Below are 21,618 nucleotides of genomic sequence, written 5' to 3' on the forward strand. Positions count from 1 at the left end.
TTACAGAAAGGATGTGATTGCACTGGAGAGGGTGCAGAGGAAATTCTCCAGGATGTTGCCTGGGCTGGATTGTTTGATCGAGGGATACTGGGTAGGCTGGGGTTGTTTTCCCTCGAGCAGAGCAGGGGAACCTGAGTGGGGTATGTAAAATTATGAGGGACATAGAGTCGATAGGAAGGTACCTTTTCCCCCTAAGTTGAGGGGTCAATTACCAGGGAACATAGATTTATGGTAATGGGCAGGAGGTTTAGAGGAGATGTGAAGAAAAACATTTTCACCCAGAGAGGGGTTGGAATCTGGAACTTGCTGCCTGAAAGGGTGGTAGAGACAGAAACCGTGACAACATTTAAGAAGTCTTTAGATGAGCATTTGAAATGCCGCAGCATACAGGGCTACGGACTAAGTGCTTTAAAATGGGATAAGAATAGTTAGGTGCTTGATGGTTGGCATGGATGCGATGGGTCCATGTTGTAAACTCTATGACTGAGTTTGCAGCTTCCTCTGAATAGTTTAACTGAGGAGTCCACAAACCCGCCGGTGTCAAAGAGTATCCTCGAATGTTGTATCAAATTCACAATATCTAGTTGATCATCTTAAAGACGCTACCAACTGTAAAATGCTTTAACTGTCTTCCTGACAACGGTGTTGGAACCCAACCCTTTCTGGCATCAATAATGGTTTAGGAGAACAATGTCCCTCTTAAGATGTTCATTAATTCATTTGTAGGACTTATCATCTGGTTTTACTGGGTGAACTAATTTCTGTAGCAGCATAAATCTTTCTGGCCAACTGAACTGACAAGTGTTTTAGATCCTCCGGTGTCTGATTTGCTATCAGAAATAAGTGGAGTCGTTCCTCATATGAATTTCATACTTCATAATCTCCATCAAACGCGTCCATGGCACCCGTTTTTCCTGACATTTTTGGATCCCAGTTTCCTCCCAATTGTTGGTAAGTATGGCACAAATGATCCGTTGAAGAAACAACTGTGAATTCTTTCCCCTTTTCCCGATTATATTACAACCTTTTGCCCAAGTAGTGTCCCATGCAGAGTCGCTAGACTTCGAAAGCTCTGTTTCCCACACCCTGCGTAGCTTCACCACGTGCGCATTCCCTGCTTCGCCCAACGTGTATGTGAGTCCGGTTCCGAGAACCTTCTGATGCCCTTCCACAGTTAGTCAACTAAATCTTCTTTCTAGCAATTTTTCTGCCTCAAACCTTCATCGGCAGTTTTCTGTTCTGTTATATTACTTTGTTGCCGCAAAGAGAAGAGGTATGAAGCTGCCCGTGCTCTGGATTCTTGTAAAGCACGGAGAGGTTTATTAAAAGATGTTCCTCATAGAATTGGTGGCACGGAGCACAATGGGTAGCACTGTTGCTTCACAGCGCCAGAGTCCCAGGTTCGATCCCGGCCCCCGGGTCGCTGTCCGTGTGGAGTTTGCACATTCTCCCTGTGTCTGCGTGGGTCTCACCCCCACAACCCCAAGATGTGTAGGGTAGGTGGATTGACCACGCTAAATTGCCTCTTAATTAGGGAAAAAAAGAACGGGGTGCTTCAAATTTATATTAAACTATTACTTCACCCCATTGCTCTGATTCACTGAACATTTTACATGATTTTTATTGAATTTATTTTTAGCTGAAAGTTGAACGAATTACCGAGTCTACATTTTGATCTATATTTTGATCTACTGAAAATGTTAATAGGGAAAGAGTATAATAGGGAAATTGAGTATGATGATATGATATAAAAGCCAACGAGATGTTAATGCACATTCCAGGAAAAAATGTCTGCTATTGCAAAGGTAGAAGAACAGAAACGAAGAGAAGAGGAAGCAGAACGGCAGCTACTGTTGGCCGTGCAGAAGAAAGAACAGGAGCAGCTCATGGAAGAAGAGAGGAGAAGGGAGTTTGAGGAAAGAGTCAAAGCTGTAGAAGGTATATATCTGCAATAAGTTGTGTCAAAGCAATAGCAGTAAATTATTTCATGGAGCAGGAATGCAGCCAACAAGCTGTATAACTGGTTCCCACCCATAATTACACAGAGCACTGCCCAAAAGTAAGGAATGTCAATTGGTTACACGTCAACTATTTACCAAACCTGATTGAAAGACATTTTGGAGAGGTTTACGTAGGTGGCTGACCTCGAGCTTGGAGAATGGTTGTTTTTGTATCTTTGCACGCTCTTCCCATGGATAACTCTGCAGTAGCAGGAGGATTCATAGGTTGATTAGCAAACTGATGAGCTGTAAAGGGAATCCTGGTTGTGACAACCGTTATCAATCGATAAGATGGTTAGTTCTACATGGTAGCATGGATTTGTGGGATCATAACCATATGGTGAGGGTGGGCATCCGCACCCACTTGCTGCGACTATGCCACTGTATGTAAACTTACAATTCGGAGCTGGCATTCCAGTCTGTACTCACTGGCACAGTCTGGAACCCTACACCTCCCTACGCAGAGATAGGAATGCTAGCCACGATGTAAAGGGCACATTGGTACTGGAGAATGGTAAAAGTAGCTGTTGGTACGGAACAAGGGTGCTTCAACTAAGCAGAAAAGTGTGTTGTATTTTTTTTTCTTCAATGACATGGACTAAAATGACGTCAGAAAGAGAAGCAATGTAATTTAAAGAGCAGGATTCAACTGTATTAGAGTCACAGATGTTTACAGCCTGGAAACAGGCCCTTCGGCCCAGCTTAGAAATGTACAGCAACGCCAGATGGAAATTTCAGCGGTTATTTTATGTTTAAGATTCATCTTCCAATGTCCTTATTACATTTCCCTAATCCAAGTAGTCCGGTTATTTACTTTTAGTCCTCCTTACCTGTAAGCCTTATATATCTGCCTTTATAGCAGACTTGGACATTCCTAAGCTTTTCAAATGATTTATGTTCTGCTCTTCATCCAGGTCGTGCTAAAAGGAGGAAGATGAGAGAAGAGCGAGCGTGGTTACTTTCCCAGGGAAAAGAATTGCCTCCCGAACTTATGAACTTGGAGCCATTGTTCCCGATAAAGAAAGATAAGAAGACAAAAGACTTGTATGTATTTTCGTGGGCGGCGCATAGAGAAAGTTCAGTTCAGTGTTCTATGCAGTTTCCGATTCTGCCTGAAAACTGGTGAAACAAAATTTACATAGAACCACAATAATGTGGAAGCAAGTTGCTTGATAGTTAATGGAATCAAGCTGGGAAACCCCATCTGGATGGTATTTATGAGTTTGATAATTAAATAAGAGGAAGAATTGTAAGGTGTTTGAAATTGAATTAAAGGAATCATTATGCACATGAGGGTGGAAGCCATATGGCAGCCATGCTTTCTCATCGATGAGGATTCAATGGTTTCTATTCTGGCCATAGACCAAAAGGAACGACATTCCCAAGTTAATGTTCGTTTTAATATTGACACTCAAACACTACTCTGAAGCACGAATCAAGACCACCAGAATTTTGGAATTTGAAGTGGTACAGGATAAATTTTACATTTGTATGTTTCTGATGTAAAACCGCACTCGTCAGGTACACAAGGAGAAATTATGTTTGGCACACTCAGTTTCAATTTATTACATGAAATTTAAAGCACATTTAAACTAACTGGTCCATGCTGGTGTTGATGCTGTACACGAGCCTCGTCCCAAATTACTACTACTAACCCGAGCAAAATATCCTTCTTTTCCTTTCTCCCTTGTGTATTTATCTAGCTACCTCTTAAAGGCAACTTGGCTGTTTTTCTGAACTACGCCTTGTAGCATATTGCACATTCTAACCACCTGTTAAATTTAATTAATACAAAATCATAGGCACAACATGCATAATTTCCCAACATGTGCTCCCAGCAGGTGAGGTTTCAAGCCAGAAGCACACAACTGGTAAGTTTCCCTGTTTGCTTAAAGCTGTGTTCAAGCTCCACAGCAAAATAATGTTAAGCATTTAAAGGACGAACTATCCCCACTATATTTTCTGTGTCTAAACTGTATTCCACTTACTATTTCTCCCCACTTTCTCCATCACGATTCACAACTGAAACTAGTATGTGGGGATCTGTAACATGTATTGTGCTATCTAATATTTCTGTTAACTGCCAGAAGATTCATCAGAATCACAGGTGTTACCAAGTATCCTGGGGTGTTGCTCAAACACAAACTCCAGATGAAGATCGTGGCTGTCACCAGTAGACAACTCTTGCTTATACCATAGAATCATAGAATTTACAGCACAGAAGGAAGCCATTCGGCCCATCGAGTCTGCACTGGCCCTTGGAAAGAACACACTACCTAAGCCCACACCTCCCACCCCATCCCCGTAACCCCACCCAACCTTTTTGGACACAAAGGGCAATTTATCATGGCCTAACCTGCACATCTTTGGACTGTGGGAGGAAACCGGAGCAAACTCACAGACACGGGGAGAATGTGCAAACTCTGCACAGACAGTGACCCAAGTCGGGAATCGAACCTGGGGCCCTGCAACTGTGTACCGTGCCCAAAGTCTTTGGCCCATGACTGCCCAATAATGACAGTCACCAGGTTTTGTAAATGTAAACACAATTACTGTATATTTATCACAAGAACTTTCATGAAATATGCATCAAATACAACCAGTTAAATATTAACTAATTCCCCACTTTAACTTGCCCCCCCCCCCCCCCCCCCCCCCCCCCCCCCTCTAAATATTATATATACGCACAAGACAGACAAACACAGAGGAAAGAAAGGGGTAAGAAAAAAAAAGTCTTTGTTTCAGATGCTGGTTTCCAGCACCGTACTCCTCTTCAAACCTTGCTTTCAGTTTGTGGTTTTATTGTAGATTCATTCAAGTCTCTAGTTTCAGAAATACGCACTCTCGGGCCTTTCTGGCGAGAGAAGATTCTTGTCTTTGTTTGCAGCCTTCACTGGCCAATCAATCAAACCAAGTCCCGCCCCATCTCTCTCTCTGGTGTTTCCGAGTCTGCAGCTCCAGTTCAAACCAGCAGAGACCAGCAGCATGTTCTCTCCTGTAACCTCTGAATTCTGCTGCTTGCCTTAAAGAGACATGTCCATTAATCATTCACAGTTCAAAAATAATAGCAGCGAAATAAAAGCAAGGGGAAATGAGGGAATAAACAGGGAATAAACCCTTACAACCCCCCCCCCCCCCCCCCCCGGCAAGGGTTTCCCTCCGGAGTGGGGTGGCTTCGATGGGAAATCCCATTGATAAGTGGCGGGAATGTGGAATCCTGCTGCGAGTGAATGGCACGCCTCCAAGAAACAAGTGGCAGGGTGGGGGGAGAATCCAGCTCATCCAGTAAAGTTCATCGGTGTTATGTAAAATCAGTTTTTGTTTAATGTTTTTGTATCTTCTGTTATAGATTTGAACTGGATGAAGATTACATTGCTATGTATAAAGGTAAGTGAGTATTTTTTAAAAGTTTGTTTTTGAATAACTTTCACAAATATCAGTATTATTTGCATTATATGTTGAGATCCGTTATGTTCTTCCTTCCATCAGTGCTGGATGCAGTGAAAGCCCACAAGGACTCGTGGCCCTTCCTTGAACCTGTAGATGAATCTTATGCCCCAAATTACTACGAGATAATTGAAGTAAGAGAATTGTACTTGTCGCATTCCATTCAGTCATGTATTGCTTATGTGTTAAATGTATTTTGAATGGGTCTTCTCTATTTAACAAAAACACAGAAAAAAATCAGACACACTTTATTGAGAGCAGCAAAGTACAACTATCACTACTTAACTTGTGGGTTTACAATGATAAAGGTTGTGAGGTTTTTATAGAGTTCATTAGGCACAAGATCTCCGAATGAGGTTTCAGAAGAAAGATGGGATCATTTATACCCACTTGGTTTGAATTAATATCAACGATTATATTCCTTGCTTATCCTTGTTTGCTTGGTGGTAAATAATGGGAAACTAGAATTTGTATTGGTTTCATCTGTTTGTCAATGTGCATTGAATTGTGGCATAGAAAATCTGATCATCTTTGGATTCCTCATTTCCAGCTGCAGACTGTAAAAGTGATCCTAGAGTTGCCCCGGTATTATAAATTAATGTTGTGCATTGAGAAACTACTGGTTGCTTTGTAGCACCTCGAGAGGCGTGCAAGTACTTGGCAGCTTCACGAGTAAGCTGAGTTAATTAATGTGAAAAAATCTGATCAGTGATAGCAGAGTGGAACCCCATTTTTAGCTAAATTCGCATTGTTTTGTGCTCGTCAAGATTTGGAATATTTGTGCTAAGCCCTTCCTTTTCAAGCACCTCCACGTTAGCATTAAACGCACCCTAGACCAGTGTGGAATAGTTAGATGCAAATTAATGTGCCAATTATGCTGCTGTGCAACTTCAGAAGATTATCTGCTGTAGCAGCTCTGACGTTTTTTGCTATTTTCGACATGCGATGAGTATGATCGGCAGTTAATGTTGAATTAAGAACAGTTTTGTGCCATCAGTCTATGCCCATTAGGAAGTGGATTACAATTGCCCAAACTCATTTCACTCGACTGAATTCTGATGGTGAAGCTGCAGTGGATTATTGATACTTACATGTACTATAGGACTGCAATCGAGAACGATGTAACTGAACCCACCGGAGAGATTAGCCAAGAAAAGCAATGGGCTTTTTCTTCTGTCTTCATAGAATTTACAGTGCAGAAGGAGGCCATTCGGCCCATCGGGTCTGCACCAGCTCTTGGAAAGAGCGCCCCACTTAAGCCCACACCTCCACCCTATCCCTGTAACCCAGTAACCCCACCTAACTTTTTTTTTTTTACTTATGCAAGAAATTTATTTGAAAAAGTACAGTTTACAGCAGGGGTGGGCAAACTTTTCCGTGCAAGGGCCACATTCAGAAATTCACAATTTTAAAGGGCCGCATAGTATATTAAGTAAAATAATTAATATTTTCAATAGCCAAAATAAAAGGTCTTTAATGAAAAAAAGCACATTTATTTGAAAAACAAAGTAACTCAGTAAGTAACAGAACAATGAGAATGATGCATCTGACTGCAGTCATTTACCAGTTTGTTGAAATCAGGTGTCAAGTTGCTTGTGCTGATCCTTAACACTGACAGAAGCACAGCCTAGCCGAGTCAACGATAAAAACGCGCGTAGTGGGGTGGATGAGTGGGGCTGCCTTATTGGTCGGTTTAGTTGGGTGTGCGACCAATAGGAGTCCAGGTTACAAACAATAATAAGGCTTATTGTTTGTACCTGGACTCCTATTGGTCGCACACCCAACTAAACCGACCAATGAGACAGCCCCACTCATCCACCCCACTACGCGCGTTTTTATGCGGCCCGCCAATGAGGTGCCCGGAATCATAACCGGCATTTTTGAAAAGCCGCTGAAGGAAATGCGCTTATTGAATAAGCGCATTTACTTCAGCGGCTTTTCCCCGGCGGCTTTTCAAAAATGCCGGTTATGATTCCGGGCACCTCATTGGCGGGCCGCATAAAAACCTTTGTCGGGCCGCATGCGGGCCGTAGTTTGCCCACCCCTGCTTTACAGCATCAAAAGCAACTACTTTTTCCACACTCAATGGGGGAATGTTTTCATCAACAAATCACAGAGTTCTTCAAATTCAACTCCCACCTTGAAGATTCTGAAATTGTTTTACGTTAGCCATCTGACCCAATTGTCAGCGTGTTGACTGGCTATGAATGCCGATTGTCACATCTGACCCAAGTTTTCAGCATTGTCATTCTGTCTAGGAATGCCGATCGGCACATCTGGCCTGCAGGAAGAAATACCATGTTAACCAACATAGAATTATGAATTGGCCCAAACAAATTATTTTTCTAGTAACCCCACCTATCTTAAGGGCAATTTATCATGGCCAATCCACCTAACCCTGCACATCTTTGGATTGTGGGAGGAAACCGGAGCACCCGGAGGAAACCCATGCAGACACTTTTAGCGCAGTCTCCGCACAGACAATGACCCAAGCCGGGAATCGAATCTGGGACCCTGGAGCTGTTAAGCAACTATGCTAACCACTATGCTACCGTGTTGCCCTTTTTGAGAAACCTTGACATGCACATGAACCGTTTTTCTCAATCACCTTCTTTAAACCATATTTTTAACATTTTCAGACGCCTATGGATCTATCCACCATTGAAAGAAAACTTAATGAAAAACAATATAATGTGAAAGAAGAATTTGTTGCTGATATGAAGGTTATGTTTGAAGATTGTCTGGAATATAATGGTGAAGGAAATGGTGAGTTTGGAGCGATAGTTTATTTCCATCTTTATCAATATTATTTGAAAATTAGTTTTAATAAAGCAAGTGAATATCAAGAACTGAATTCACCCAGGAATTCTACATAATATCCCAAGAGGTGAGAGTGCGTACGGTGTGCACAGTAAATGAGTTAGCGCATTTCCCCTTTCATCTCTTGGACCTCAGTAAATATCCCCTGTAGATTAATAGCTGGTTTGCATTGTAGCCATCTGGGATGGCCACTTCCAGAATACAAAATGGATGTTTGCAAAGACTATAGGGAACTATGGACAATGCTAAGAAAGCAGGAAGGCACAGAGCCTGTATGCGTATTGGAACCACAGCCCCCAGACGAGACTGAAACTGTAAGGCAATTAGCATATTGATGGCCCATCTCTGGGAACAAAGGAATGACATTCAAGTAACCGATCTAGCCCCAGACATCGCGGCGCCAGTTCCCCAAGCCGAAAGCATAAACAAAGCAAGGCCAACGGAACCTAGGACACGCCCAGCCATCAGGGCACCCACCCCTTTATTGGTCAAGATCAATACGAGTGATCAAGATACGGCCCAATTAAGTGGGGCCAATTTCAAGGCCCGCCCAAAAGCGCGCGAAGCCCCTTTGGGTATAAGCAGAAGCCCCCGAGAGAGAATCGCTCTCTTGGACTCGGCTCTCGAAGTGGAGAGACCCGTCCACCAGCTGCACCAGAAGCAGTAAGTCCAAGGTCAACGCTCACCATCAGACGGACGACCTTAGCTGTTCTCCTGTTATCTGTTCGTAAGCCAACAGCCTCAGATCCGAACAACGGCCATTGTTCCTCTGACTAAGTGGGCACCTGAAGTTAAGTATAGGCGTTAGCGTTAGAGATAGTTTAGTTTATGGTATTTTGTGCATGAGTAGATATTACTGTGTGTGTAAATAAATAGTATTGACTTTGAACTAACTAACTGGTGCATTGGTTTTTTGATCAGTATTCGGGTTTGAACCCTGTGGCGGTATTGAAAGATACCTGGCGACTCTAGAGCAAACATAATTAGGATTAAGGAAGGCGACCATATTGACCTCTGTATTTAGAACAAGATAAACAGAGCAACATTTACTGGCGACCCAGATGCGACTCGACCTAGAAGTAGCCTAGTGACTCCGAGAGAACCCAAATTTGAAATAGAATCCAATTGGAAACCGAGAAACCACAAGTGTAAGACCAATACTGATCAAACCATCAAGATTCGGAAGTGTGTTATTTACATGCGTGCTAACAGGGATACAAGGTAAACGTGAGAGATTTTGTAGCGTAAAACTGTCGGGAGTTTTGTAGGCCGGAAATTAGCATAAGCTGTGTCTACATCACCACTTCATCACCCCCTGTTCCAAATTCAGTAGAGATCCCAGAGATAGAGAGAAAAATGGCAGTCAATTTAATGGAACGCCTGATGAACTCCCAGGAATTCGAGGTTGTAGCGACCAGTAGAATAGAACAGTGTGCCGTATGGGAAGAGGAAATCAGAAAGTACCTCAAAGGGAAAGGTTGGCCCCTTTGGAGCGAATTCTGCGCGACTGATGAAACAGGTCCCGGAAGTATAGGGCATACTTGGTGGGAGAACCTGTCAGAGATTTACAAGAGCTTAGGGAAAGCTCGCAAGCCGATGGCAATCATGTCCTGCTTGGCACAACTGCGAGGCACAGAGGAGATAGTTAGGACGCTCTGTAGAGAGAGTGAAGAGAGAGATAAGAGTAGTGAAGGAGACGTGAGCGAATATGAGAACATGTTTTGGGCGTGTCCAAAACTTAGGAGATACTGGCAAGTGTTCGACGACGTCATGTCTGGAGTATTGAACATAAGGGTGGCAATGGGTCCGGATGTGACAATTTTTGGGGTTTCAGAGGCCCTGGAAGTCCGAGGGGAGAAAGAGGCTAACGTTTTGGCCTTTGCTTCCCTGGTAGCCCGGAGACGGATCCTTCTAGCTTGGAGGGAGTCAAAGCCCCGAAGTCGGAAGCCTGACTGTCAGACATGGCAAGTTCCTTGGGTTTGGAGAAAATCAAGTTCGCCTTGAGGGGGTCGGTGTTAGGGTTCACCCGGAGGTGGCAGCCATTCATTGACTTCTTTGCGGAGAATTAATCGTCCGGGAGGGGAGGGGGGGGGGGAGGAGGATTAGGGGAATGTAGTATAGGGGGTCAATTAGGCAGATTTGGGTCGGACGGGTTAGGGCAATTGCACTGTGTACTTTGTTTATTGTACAGTCCTTTTGTCTTCACGTTCTGTAATTCTACTGTTTACATTGCCAAAAAATATCTCATTAAAATTGTTTATCAAAAAAAAAGAAAGGCAAAGATTGGCATTTGCACAGTAAATTTTCACAGGTTTCAAGTTTATGGAACCTTGTTACTAAATTGGGGCAACTTAAAAGGGGAAAATTAGTAAGGGTTTTAGCTGTGTGGGGTATTTATGTTTGTAGTTACTAAAATGTTTACTGTGTGTGTTTAGAAAAATGTTAACAATTTGTAGAATAAACTTTGTTTTTGATTAAAAGTGCTTCAGGTCTCTGTTGAATAATACCTGAAAGGTAGGCCCTTGTGCTCCCCATAACCAAAACCTATAAACAGTTGTAGGTCAGGTGAACTCCATGATATAATTTGGAGTTTTCTAAACCCTGACCCATAACAATAGCAAGTTAGTCACCAGTGGTTATAATTTTAACAAAGCATCTAGGTGCACATACTGCTGTCAAAATCTCGCTTTCTTGTCATACATTTGTGTGAATTGCTTCTCAATATATATTGCCATGTTTGCATCTATACTCAAAGCTGCCTATGTAAATTAACCATAGAGTAATTAGCAATATAGTTGTACCCTTCTTGAAGAGGGGTACTGTTGTGCCTTAATTTTTTAACTTCCAGCAACTCTGCCTGTATTGCAAAGTAACTTCTATGCTCCAATTAACTTGACTTCTCTGCTTCCCAAATTGCTATTAAGTTTTGACAAACTGGAGCTTTGACAAAGGATCATCCAGACTCAAACGGTTAGCTCCTTTCTCTCTCCACAGGCTGTCCGAGCTGCTGAGATTGTCCAGTGTTTTCTGTTTCAGATTCCAGCATCTGCAGTAATTTGCTTTTATCTTGCTGTTACGTTTTACTGTTTCATTCTAAATAATATTATAAAACTCATGTTTTATACATGAATAACAACAAGAATGTGTAACTTTAGAATGGGGGCTGAATTAGATCTATATGTGCTGTCCGGCTGTCTCCTGTCATCTAACTCTGCTTCACCCCGAGTCTTGAATGCCTATGTGCAACAACACACAAGCTATTGACTGGAATGTAATATTTGTGCCACTTGTAGAATAAGAGCATGAAAAGACTGATCTTTTTTATTTCATTCTTCTTGGCACTTGTTCTGCAATCCCTTTCCTTCTGATAGGTTATTTACTCTTTAGTTTAAAACAAGTAACAAAATATTGAAGGATTGGGGAGGAGTCAAAGAAACAAGTTGTGAACTGACTCATTACTGATATTGTCCAAATCTTCCAGGGTAAATGCATTGGGCTAAGGGAGGAAGATAATTGTTCTTGTTTATTGGATCTGAATTTTACTTGTAAAGTTAATAGGCTTAACATTGTAAATCCAGGAGAAATCTTGACTTATGAAACTTGTGTGATAAACTGAAAAGGAAAAGACTGTTTACAGTGCATATTAGTTAAACTAGTGATATAAACAAATAAGAGTGATGCATTGTATGCACTTTGGTTTTATATTCGGTCGCTTTTTAATAAAAGGTGTCAAACCTAATCAGGATGCATGATCATAAAATCCTCCATCGTATCAGTTTGAAGGTGTGGGAGAATTGAAATCCACAATTGAACGAAATAAAAGTAAGCGGTAAAAATGCCATAGTCCCAGATGACCATAGGCTGCTTTCCCCTTTGAGGGGGAGAGCTGACTGGTGGTGATTTAACCCGAGGACCACCACACCTCAGACAAGAGGCAAGGTTGAGACGGCGGGCCTTCATGAGCAAGGCACCCCAGGCCTGACCCCTGGCTTGGGCAACCTAGCACCTGGTCACCTTGGCATTGCCAGCCTGGCACTGACACTACCAAGGTGCCTGGGTGGCAATGTCAAAGCACCAGGCTGGCGATGCCATCCTGCCCAATGCCCAACTACCCGGGGGTCTCCAATGGCCTGGGAGGGGAACCTCCCCCCCAGGTGACGTTACGACAGGTTTGCATCGACCAGTCTGAAAAAGTGCCCTGCAAAGCCTCTCTGGCGTGGCCGTTGGGTCCCAGGCACCAGGTGAATCAGTCACAGACATATCTAAATGAGCCGAATGGCTTATTTAAATATGCATATCTGAATCTTGTCAGTGTTGCGCATCTTGCGTGTCGCAATGAGGCTGATAAATCACTCCCCACATCTTTTCTATATTTTAATATTGTTGTCCTGAGCTAACAGGTTTACCACTAAGTTGTATCAGTCATTTCTGAGCCATAATAAACTTTCATTTTGCACAAAATTGAGAACTTTGTTGATGAGGGTGCTTTTGGATGAGTCTCCTCACTATTTATCAGTGAATTTTCATCTTGTAATAGAATACACCAAGATGGCTGAGGCTCTGGACAGGTGTTTTAACAAATCGATGCTGAAACACTTCCCTGCAGAAGATGCTGACAGTGATGAAGAATTTAATTTAAGGTGGGACGACAGGGAAAAGAAAGACCGGAGACGAAGCAAGTCAAGCCGCTTTGGAAAAGAAGCCACTGAAACTTTCAATAAAACTAGCGATGAATCTCTAAGAAGACAACAGAAACAGATAAATGGTGAGGGGCACAATGTTGGATCTGAAGTGAACAGTGACCAGTTGCAGGATGTGCCTTCTTTAAGGAGATTGGGACTAGTGAATGGACAGACCTACCCCCTCACACCACCATACAAGGGAATGTCATGTGCTGAATCCCCACGTCAAATGTATCATCACCAAGGCCAACAAGTAAGATGTCATTCTTTTTCCTTGAATATTACAGTTTTGTTTGTGTGCATACGGTGTGTATTCAGGCTAGAATTGTGTTCCAGCCCTCAGGGTTGGTAAGTAAGCAATTAAGTTAGTAACTTTTTTTGCCCCTTTAGTTTCCTGCCATCTTTATCTAAAGTCCTTGACCCTTCGTGTTCAGTGCCAGCTATTTAAATCACTTACATTGTTTATTTATGCACATAGGAAGTTAAGGTTGGAAGGCCACACAGCAAAGCTTGGTCATATTTACTGTCATCTGACATCTTTGAAAAAGCGTGGCTATTTATTAAAAGCCACGTCCAGCAGTCCAGAAATGCTGAGGTCAGTTATAGCAGCCCTTCGGATTTGTTTGGATAAATGTTGAGGAAACTTTCAATGATCCTGTGTGAAAGGGAGCATCAACCACAGTGGGCATCTTTGTTGCTCATTATTGATTTTTTAAAAAATATCGTGTCCCAGGGTCTCTGAATTCAATTATTAATACTGACATTAGACTAATTAAAACCTTCACCAACACTTTTTCTGCCTTTTCCAATCAAATGAATATTGTTTCTTCTCATAGTTATTTTGTCATTCAGCTACAGAATCAAACAGAGTCTAGCTTCTTATCTTGGCATTTATCATTAACATAATGTTAGACAAGGGTGGCACAGTGGTTAGCACTGCTGCCTCACCGCCGAAGACCTGGGTTTGATCCCAGCCCTGGGTCACTGGACTTTGCACATTCTCCCCGTGTTTACGTGGATCTCACCCCCACAATCCAAATATGTACAGCGTAGGTGGATTGGCCACGCTAAATTGCCCCTTAATTGGAAAAAAAATCAAAGAATTCACAGTGCAGGAGGCCATTTAGCCCATCGGGTTTGCATCGGCTGTTGGAAAGAGCACCCTACTTTTTTATATATATAAATTTAAGAGTATCCAATTTTTTTTTCCAATTAAGGGGCAATTTAACGTGGCCAATCCACTTACTCTGCACATCTTTGGGTTGTGGGGGAATGTGCAAACTCCACACAGACAGTGATCCAGAGCGGGGATCGAACCTGGGACCTCGGCGCCGTGAGGCAGCAGTGCTAACCACTGTCCCACTGTGCCGCCCAAGGGCATCCTACTTAAGCCCACACCTCCATCCTACCCCTGTAACAGAATAACCCCACCTAATTGGGTACTTTAAATTTATGTTTAAAAAACATAAAGTTAGACAGAAAAAACACAAAAAAAGCAATGAATCCAATAATTTAAATCCTGAAAGAGATTCCTTCAACTGAAAATAAAGCATTACTGTTGGTGACATTAGCAGGTAAATATTCAACAAGCTTGTGTGACATTCTCCTGTCTTCACTGGGAATATTAATCCATTTATCTTGAAAGATTAACACCTCTTCTAAAATGGCAGGGAGGAATTGCCTGCTAGGCATTTGACAATATAACCAGCAGTAATTTCCAAGTAATTACATTTTAGAATAAACAGGTAACTGCAGGTGAGTCATGAATTTCTGCATCACAAAGCCGTCTTCCAACCCGTAAAACCTTGTGTAAAGCAGGAACAACCCCAACAGAACAATTCATAACGCTGTCGAACTTGTGCTCAAGTGTTGTTTGGGCCAGGAATTACAATTAGGCTGCATTTGAGTTGACCAGGTCAATACTGTTGCCAGGTGAGGAGAAGTCTAGTACCTTTTTTTTCTTTGTATTAGAATAAGGATGGAAAAGGTCTGAGGTCTGACTATTAAAATAGGACAAAACGTTGTCCACTTTGACTGAGTAATTCCCACCATGAGTCAGAAGATTGTGTGGGTTGGGGGGGGGGGGGGGGGAGAACTCGAACCAAGTCCTGTTACCCCCCCCCCCCCCCCCCCCCCCCGAGCTTTGTGGCCTGCATTGACTCATGTTTTGGGATAGGTTCAATTTTAAAATTGCCATTCAAATGCTACCATGGCCTTGCTACTCCCTATCCCTTAACCTTTATACCCATACTGGGCAGCACGGTGGCCTAGTGGTTAGCCCTGCTGCCTCACGGCACCTGAGGTCCCAGGTTCGAATCCCGGCTCTGGGTCACTGTCCGTGTGGAGTTTGCACATTCTCCCCGTGTCTGCGTGGGTTTCGCCCCCACAACCCAAAAATGTGCAGAGTAGGTGGATTGGCCACGCTAAATTGCCCCTTAATTGGAAAAAAAATAATTGGGTAATCTAAATTTTAAAAAACAAAAAACCTTTATACCCTTACAACCCCCTCATATCTGCACTCCTCCAATTCTAGCCTCTCGGGCATCTCCAGTATCCTTCACTCTACCATTCACAGCTGTGCCTTCAGTCTCCTCTGCCTTAAGCGCTGGAATTTCCTTTCTGATTCTCTCCATGTCTTTGCCTCTCCTGCTTCCCTTTAAGTTGCTCCTTAAAATTGACCTCCTGGACCAAGCTTTTGGTCACATGTCCTAATGTGGCTCTGAGTCAAGTTTAATCTGACGTCACTCCTGTGAAGGACCTTTGGATGGTTAACAATGTTAAAGCCACTTTATAAACACTAGTTATTATTTTAATAAACTCCATGGCACTATTTGTGTTAGCTATGTGGAGAGGCTTGGAGTGTTTTCGTTAGAAAGACCGCGATAAGGGCAGCACGGTGGCGTAGTGGTTAGCCCTGCTGCCTCACGGCACCGAGGTCCCAGGTTCAATCCCGACTCTGGGTCACTGTCCCTGTGGAGTTTTCACATTCTCCCCGTGTCTGCGTGGGTTTTCCCTCCACAACCCAAAGATGTGCAGGCTAGGTGGATTGGCTATGCTAAATTGTCCCTTAATTGGAAAAATAAATGAATTGGGTACTCTAGATCTATATAAAAAAAGAAAGACGGAGGTTGAGGGGTGACCTGATAGAGGTCTACAAGTATCTGGAAGAGCATGGATAGAGTGGATGGGCAGGCACTCTTTCCCATGGTGGAGGGGTCAGTCACCATGGGGGTGTAGGTTTAAATTCTGTGAGCAAAGTTTAGAGGAGATGTGCGAGGCATGCTTTTTACGCAGAGGATAGTGAGTGCCTGGAACGCGTTGCCAGGGGAGGTTGTGGAAGCAGATACATTAACGGCGTTCAAAAGGCATCTTATCAAACACATGGATAGGATGGGTATAGAGGGATACGGCACTAGGAAGTGCTGAGTGTTTTGGCAAAGGTTGGTATCGTGACCGATACAGGCTTGGAGGGCCGAAGGGCCTGTTCCTGTGCTGTATTGTTCTTTGTTCCTGTTCTTTGTTCTCTTTTTGTTCTTTTATGAAGAGCAGGAACTTTTCCTGTTGTCCTGACACATTTATCTCCCATTCAACATCACTAGAAGAGATTGGGGTCATTTATCTCATCACTGTTTGTCTAACTGCTCTGTACGGATTGGCTGCTGCGTTCCCTCCGAATGAATGACTAATATTTCAGTGTACTTTATTGGCTTTGGGATGTTTTGAAAGTTCCTCCCCCACCCCATTCAGGATGGTAGCCCACGAATTGAAATATTTTCCTCATCTAGAGACCCTGTATGTTTGGATCTCGGCCTTCGGTGGAACCACAGTATCGATATTGTTCCCCAAGGGAACCACGACTGGCAGACCAAGTACGGCAACAGCTACATCACCAATTTATCATGCAGGTAATTGCCAAAGAGCTTTGCTCTGTATATATGATATTGTATGTGATCCTCAATTAAAAAGAGGAACAAGTATTTATTGTGCAGATGGTGAAGCACATACCTTATAAGAAACTATATGATTAAAAGCTAAGTTTGGTGGGTTTTGAGCCCATTTCTGGGTGAGCTGGTGTTGCAAATAATGGCACAAAAATAAGAAACAACTTGTGGGCCCAGGTTCTCCCTGAGAACCGGCGAAGAAATTTGCAGAAACTGGACCTAACCAATCCACTTGCTGTGAAATCCCAATGGTAACTCCACAAAAGCTGCTCAGATGGTGTAGGTCGTATATTTGCAATGTTTTTCCTTGGATTCATTTCTCACAAATGAAACATCCAGGACGTGAAAAGCACTTTTTAATTGAGGGACAATTTCCACAGGCAAAATAGCATTTAAGATTTTGGTTTCGAAACTTCGGGTGGCGACATGGAGGTGGAGGTCGCACATGCCGGAGCGTTAATGTTTTTACCCTGCTCACCCAGTTTTGGGGGGGAATTTTATATGAATGACCTCCAGTAAAGTCGGTGTTAACAGAGGATATCGAAACCCCATCAGAAGAAGAATGTGGCACTACTCCCTCCGCCTGAGAGCTCAGGTGTGGTGCAGAGTAGTGTGGGAGGAACGATGGCGGGGCAAGCTCGCCGGGTGGGGTTACGCCCATTACAGTGGACACGCTGGCCTAGGTGATGGCGGTGGAGTTTGAGCAGCAGTTTGTCGAGCATTTTGAGCAGCATGGGAAGGAGATGATGGCCTCGCTCAAACTGTTGGTGCGTGATATGTTGGCCTCAATGAAGAAGGCTCTTGGAAAGACATCAAAGGCTGTGCAGGAGCAGGGAGAGGTGCTGAAGGGGTTGGAGGAGGCATTGTCACGGCACAATGACCGACACCTCATCTATCAGATGAAGAAGGTCTTGAGATGAGATGAGCAGAATCGTGAGGTGAGGGGTGAAGGCAGTGGTATTTACACGTACCAGGATGTCATGGTGGAGCTGGCAAATCAGTGGGAAGCCTCTAATAGGGTGAAGGCAGTGCTTTATAAGAGGAATGTGTGGTTCGTGTGGTCTACCCGGTGAAGCTGAGAGCTATGTATAACTCCAGGGACTATTGCTTTGAGACCGCGGCAGAGGCGTTCATAAGGGCTGAATGATTGGGACTGAACTAAGTTTGGACTTTGTTTTCCTATGTTGTAGTTGGGAAGGGTGGTTTGGGGACGGTGGGATAATGTGTTACAGGGGAACGGGGATTTCTTTCCCCTTTTGTTTGGGGTTTATCATTTGATTGGTTTTGGGCAGCAGGATGGTGCAGTGGTTAGCATTGCTGCCTCACAGCGCCACCATCCCAGGTTCGATCCCGGCTCAGGGTCACTCCGTGTGGAGTTTGCACATTCTCTCCGTGTCTGGGTGGGTCTCTCCCCCACAACCCAAAGATGTGTAGGATAGGTGGATTGGCCACGCTAAATTGCCCCTTAATTGGAAAAAATGAATTGGGTACTCTAAATTTTTTTTTTTTTTTAAAAATGTTTGATTGGTTTAGAAGGACTTGGTGTGGGGGGTGGTTTCTGTCAGTTTTTGTACTGGGTATATGGGGGGAGTGAGCTCTGGCAGGTGCTAGCAAACGTAAGTTGACTGGTGAGCGGGATTGGGGGAAGGGCCATGGCCGGTTGTCGCCTGTGTAGGCAGGTTTCAATGGGCCATGGGAGGTTTGATGGAGGGGGGGGGGATGAGGAGTTATGCAGAGAGGAGCGGTTTCAAGGCAAAGTGGTTGGGGGTTTCTGGGAAAGGGAAGGAGGGTAGATGGCAGACGGTGACTAGGGATAGGGCTTGGTCCCACCTGTGGGGTAGAGCTGGAGACCATGGTCATGGCTGATAGGAAGTGGGGGGATGGGAAGAATCCGAATGGCAATGTGTAATGCGCGGGGTTATTGGCGTTTATAAAGAAAATGGGGGCAGCGAGTATTCCTTGTTTCCGCCAGTGCATAATGTATACTCCAGGATTGACTTTATTATGTGGAGGTCGTTATTGTTGGGGTGGGGAAAGCGGAATTCTCGGCAATTGTCATTTCAGATCATGCTCCGCATTTGGTAGATGTGGTCCTGGAGAGGGGGCTGGCACTGAGGCCGGCGTGGAGGTTGGATGTGAGGCTGCTCGTGGATCCGAGTTTTGTGTGAAGGTGTCAAAGGTGTGGGGTTTAATAATAATCAGGAGATCTTGTTGTCGGTACTTTGTGAGGCGTTGAAGGCAGCGGTAAGGGGCGAGATCATCTGGTATATGGCACAGGTGGATGGGGAGGCAAGAGAGGAGTGGAAGTGGCTGGGAGATGAAATCTTGGAGGTTGATGGGAAGTATGCGGAGGATCCCATTCCGGAGCTTTTGCTCACAAGAAAGGACCTGCAGACGCAGTTTGAACTTTTGTCCACAGGGAAAGCGGTGCACCAGTTGAGGCTTCGAGGGGTCTGGTGTACGTGGACGGGGAGAAGGTTAGTCGCTTGCTGGAGGGACAGCTCCGTTGGCAGTCGGCCTCCTGGGAAGATTGTTCGGGCCTGGGACGGGGCGAGGGGGCTGGTGCTGGAGGGTATTTGAGGAGTTTTATAAGCAGTTGATAGGTCGGAGCCTCCAGGGGATGAGTCGGATAAGAGAGACATCTTGGAGGGGCTGGAATGTCTTAAAGTAGGAGAGGAGGTGAAGGTGGGAGGAGCCAGTGGGAATTCAGGAGCTTCAGATGAAGATGCAAGCGGGTAAAGCAGTGGGGCCGGATGGGTAACCGGTGGAATTCTATAATATGGTTTTGGATAGGCTGGCTCCGCTGTTGTTGAAGATGTTTGAGGATGCGGTGGCTAAATGTGCTCCCGGAGGCGATGGGACAGGCATCTATTTCAGTGTTGTTAAAGAATAAGGACCCGGTGGAGTGTGGGTCGTATCGGCCAATATCTGTGCAAAATTTGGATGCCAAGATTCTTGCCACGGTGTTGGCGCTGACATGATGAGTGCCTTGCGCAGGTGGTTGGGAGGATCAGACAGGGTTTGTAAAGGGTAGGCAGTTGTCTCCGAATGTGCGGCGCTTGTTAACCGTGATGCTCTCCCCATCAGAAGGGAGGGAGCTGGAGGTGGCGCTTGATGCAGAGAAGGCGTTTGATCAAGTAGATTGGAATTATTTTTGTGGAATTGGACAGGTTAGGGCAGAATTCTCCCAAGTCCCCGATGGTGGGTCCAGTGGCGGGGGGGAGGGGGTGGAGGGGGGGGGGGGGGGGGGGGGGGGGGCAGAATGCGGTAAGAGGCCCAGACATCTGTTTGACACTAGCGTGAATTTCCTTGGGATATTCCACTGTTGCCCGCCACGGTTAATCAGGAATCCTGCTGGAGGCCAGCATGGAACCCATTTGCGTCCTGTGAATGGGATGCTGATAGACTCCCTACAATACAGAGGGAGGCCATTTGGCCCATCGAGTCTACACTGACCGTCCGTAAGAACACCCAGGCCCATGCCCCCACCTTATCCCCAACTACCCACTTTGGATACTAAGGGGCAATTTATCATGGCCAATTAACCTAACCTGCACATCTTTGGACTCTGGGAGGAAACCGGAGCACCCGGAGGAAACCCACACAGACATGGGGAGAACGTGCAGACTCCGCACAGTTATTCAAGGCTGGAATTGAATCCAGGTCCCTGGCAATGTAAGGCAGCAGTACTCACCATATGCCACCCTAAATGAGTGGGGAGATAAGGCCCAACCACCTGTGCCTGATTCTCCGGGATGCGGGTGGGAAAACAACACCGGTGTGAAACATCTTCAGAGTTCAGGATGGAGCCTGTCGCCAACCCTGGACCTCTGAAGCACCACTGCAGTCGGTATGGGGAACATCTGCAGGTGAATCTAGCCTATTCGGTGTCGATCTCCCAGCCTCTCAATGGTCAGAAGATTTGGTCTATATTCCCGCTGGCCTCTGTGGCGGTAAACGCTCCACATTCCGACCTGCGCCATGGGATTTATTCCTCACATGGGCGAAATGTGCCCTGAAAACTAGCTGTGTTTATTTTTGCTGTGACACTAGGGGGAGTTCTTGCTGTAGGTTCAGTTTCAGCGTCAGGATGTTTCAAGTGCTATAATGCTCTCTGCTGCTGAGTTGTGATTTTTTTCCGGCTGGTGTCTACTTTACAACAAAATCTGTTCCTTGAAAAATTGCAACTACTTGGGAGTGACTTTGAAAGTCGGGATCCTCATTTGGATAGTTTCAAATATCATCAGGCTTTTAAGAAAAAAAGTTATGATCCAATGTGGGGCTGGCAACTATGACCATGGGATTATCTACAAGTGAACTGACCAGGCTGTGTAGGAACCCCCTGCACAAAGTCTTTCTAGCTTGTTCCAAAAATCAAAAGAAAAATATCATTTAGCGGTTAAGGTTGCAGTTGAGCTAGCCTGGGAGGAAAACTGCATGTACCTACCAAATTGGTTGAAGAACGTGCATGGGAGCATAGTGGTGCATAGTGCACCAGTGACGTAGTGCGGGTCGAGTGCTGCGCCAGGGGCCATCGTGGGGCACAAAAGACCATTCGGCCCAAGGCGCCTTTGCTTTCTCTCTCTGGAGCACTCCACCTCGCCCCATTTTCCCACTCTATCCCGTTAGCCGGCAAGTATATTTCCTTCAAGTACCCGTTTATTTTCCCTTTGAAATCATTGGCTCAGCACCCTCTTGGGCAACAAGTTCCAGGTCATTAGACCAAAG

General features: G+C 44.7%; 1 protein-coding gene across 2 annotated transcripts in view; it reads left to right on the forward strand.

Annotated features, from left to right (window-relative positions):
* LOC119954732 (cat eye syndrome critical region protein 2-like) overlaps window positions 1-21,618 on the forward strand; it is a 109,160-nt gene that overhangs the window by 65,329 nt on the left and 22,213 nt on the right. For both annotated transcript variants that reach the window (XM_038780254.1, XM_038780253.1), the window contains exons 9-15: window positions 1,782-1,938; window positions 2,915-3,044; window positions 5,350-5,387; window positions 5,490-5,581; window positions 8,087-8,213; window positions 12,805-13,202; window positions 16,735-16,854. In XM_038780254.1, coding sequence (XP_038636182.1) covers window positions 1,782-1,938; window positions 2,915-3,044; window positions 5,350-5,387; window positions 5,490-5,581; window positions 8,087-8,213; window positions 12,805-13,202; window positions 16,735-16,854 — 1,062 coding nt within the window. The remainder of the gene's footprint in view (window positions 1-1,781; window positions 1,939-2,914; window positions 3,045-5,349; window positions 5,388-5,489; window positions 5,582-8,086; window positions 8,214-12,804; window positions 13,203-16,734; window positions 16,855-21,618) is intronic.

Source organism: Scyliorhinus canicula, chromosome 20 (genome assembly GCF_902713615.1).
Source record: "Scyliorhinus canicula chromosome 20, sScyCan1.1, whole genome shotgun sequence".
Classification (NCBI taxonomy): Eukaryota; Metazoa; Chordata; class Chondrichthyes; order Carcharhiniformes; family Scyliorhinidae; genus Scyliorhinus; species Scyliorhinus canicula.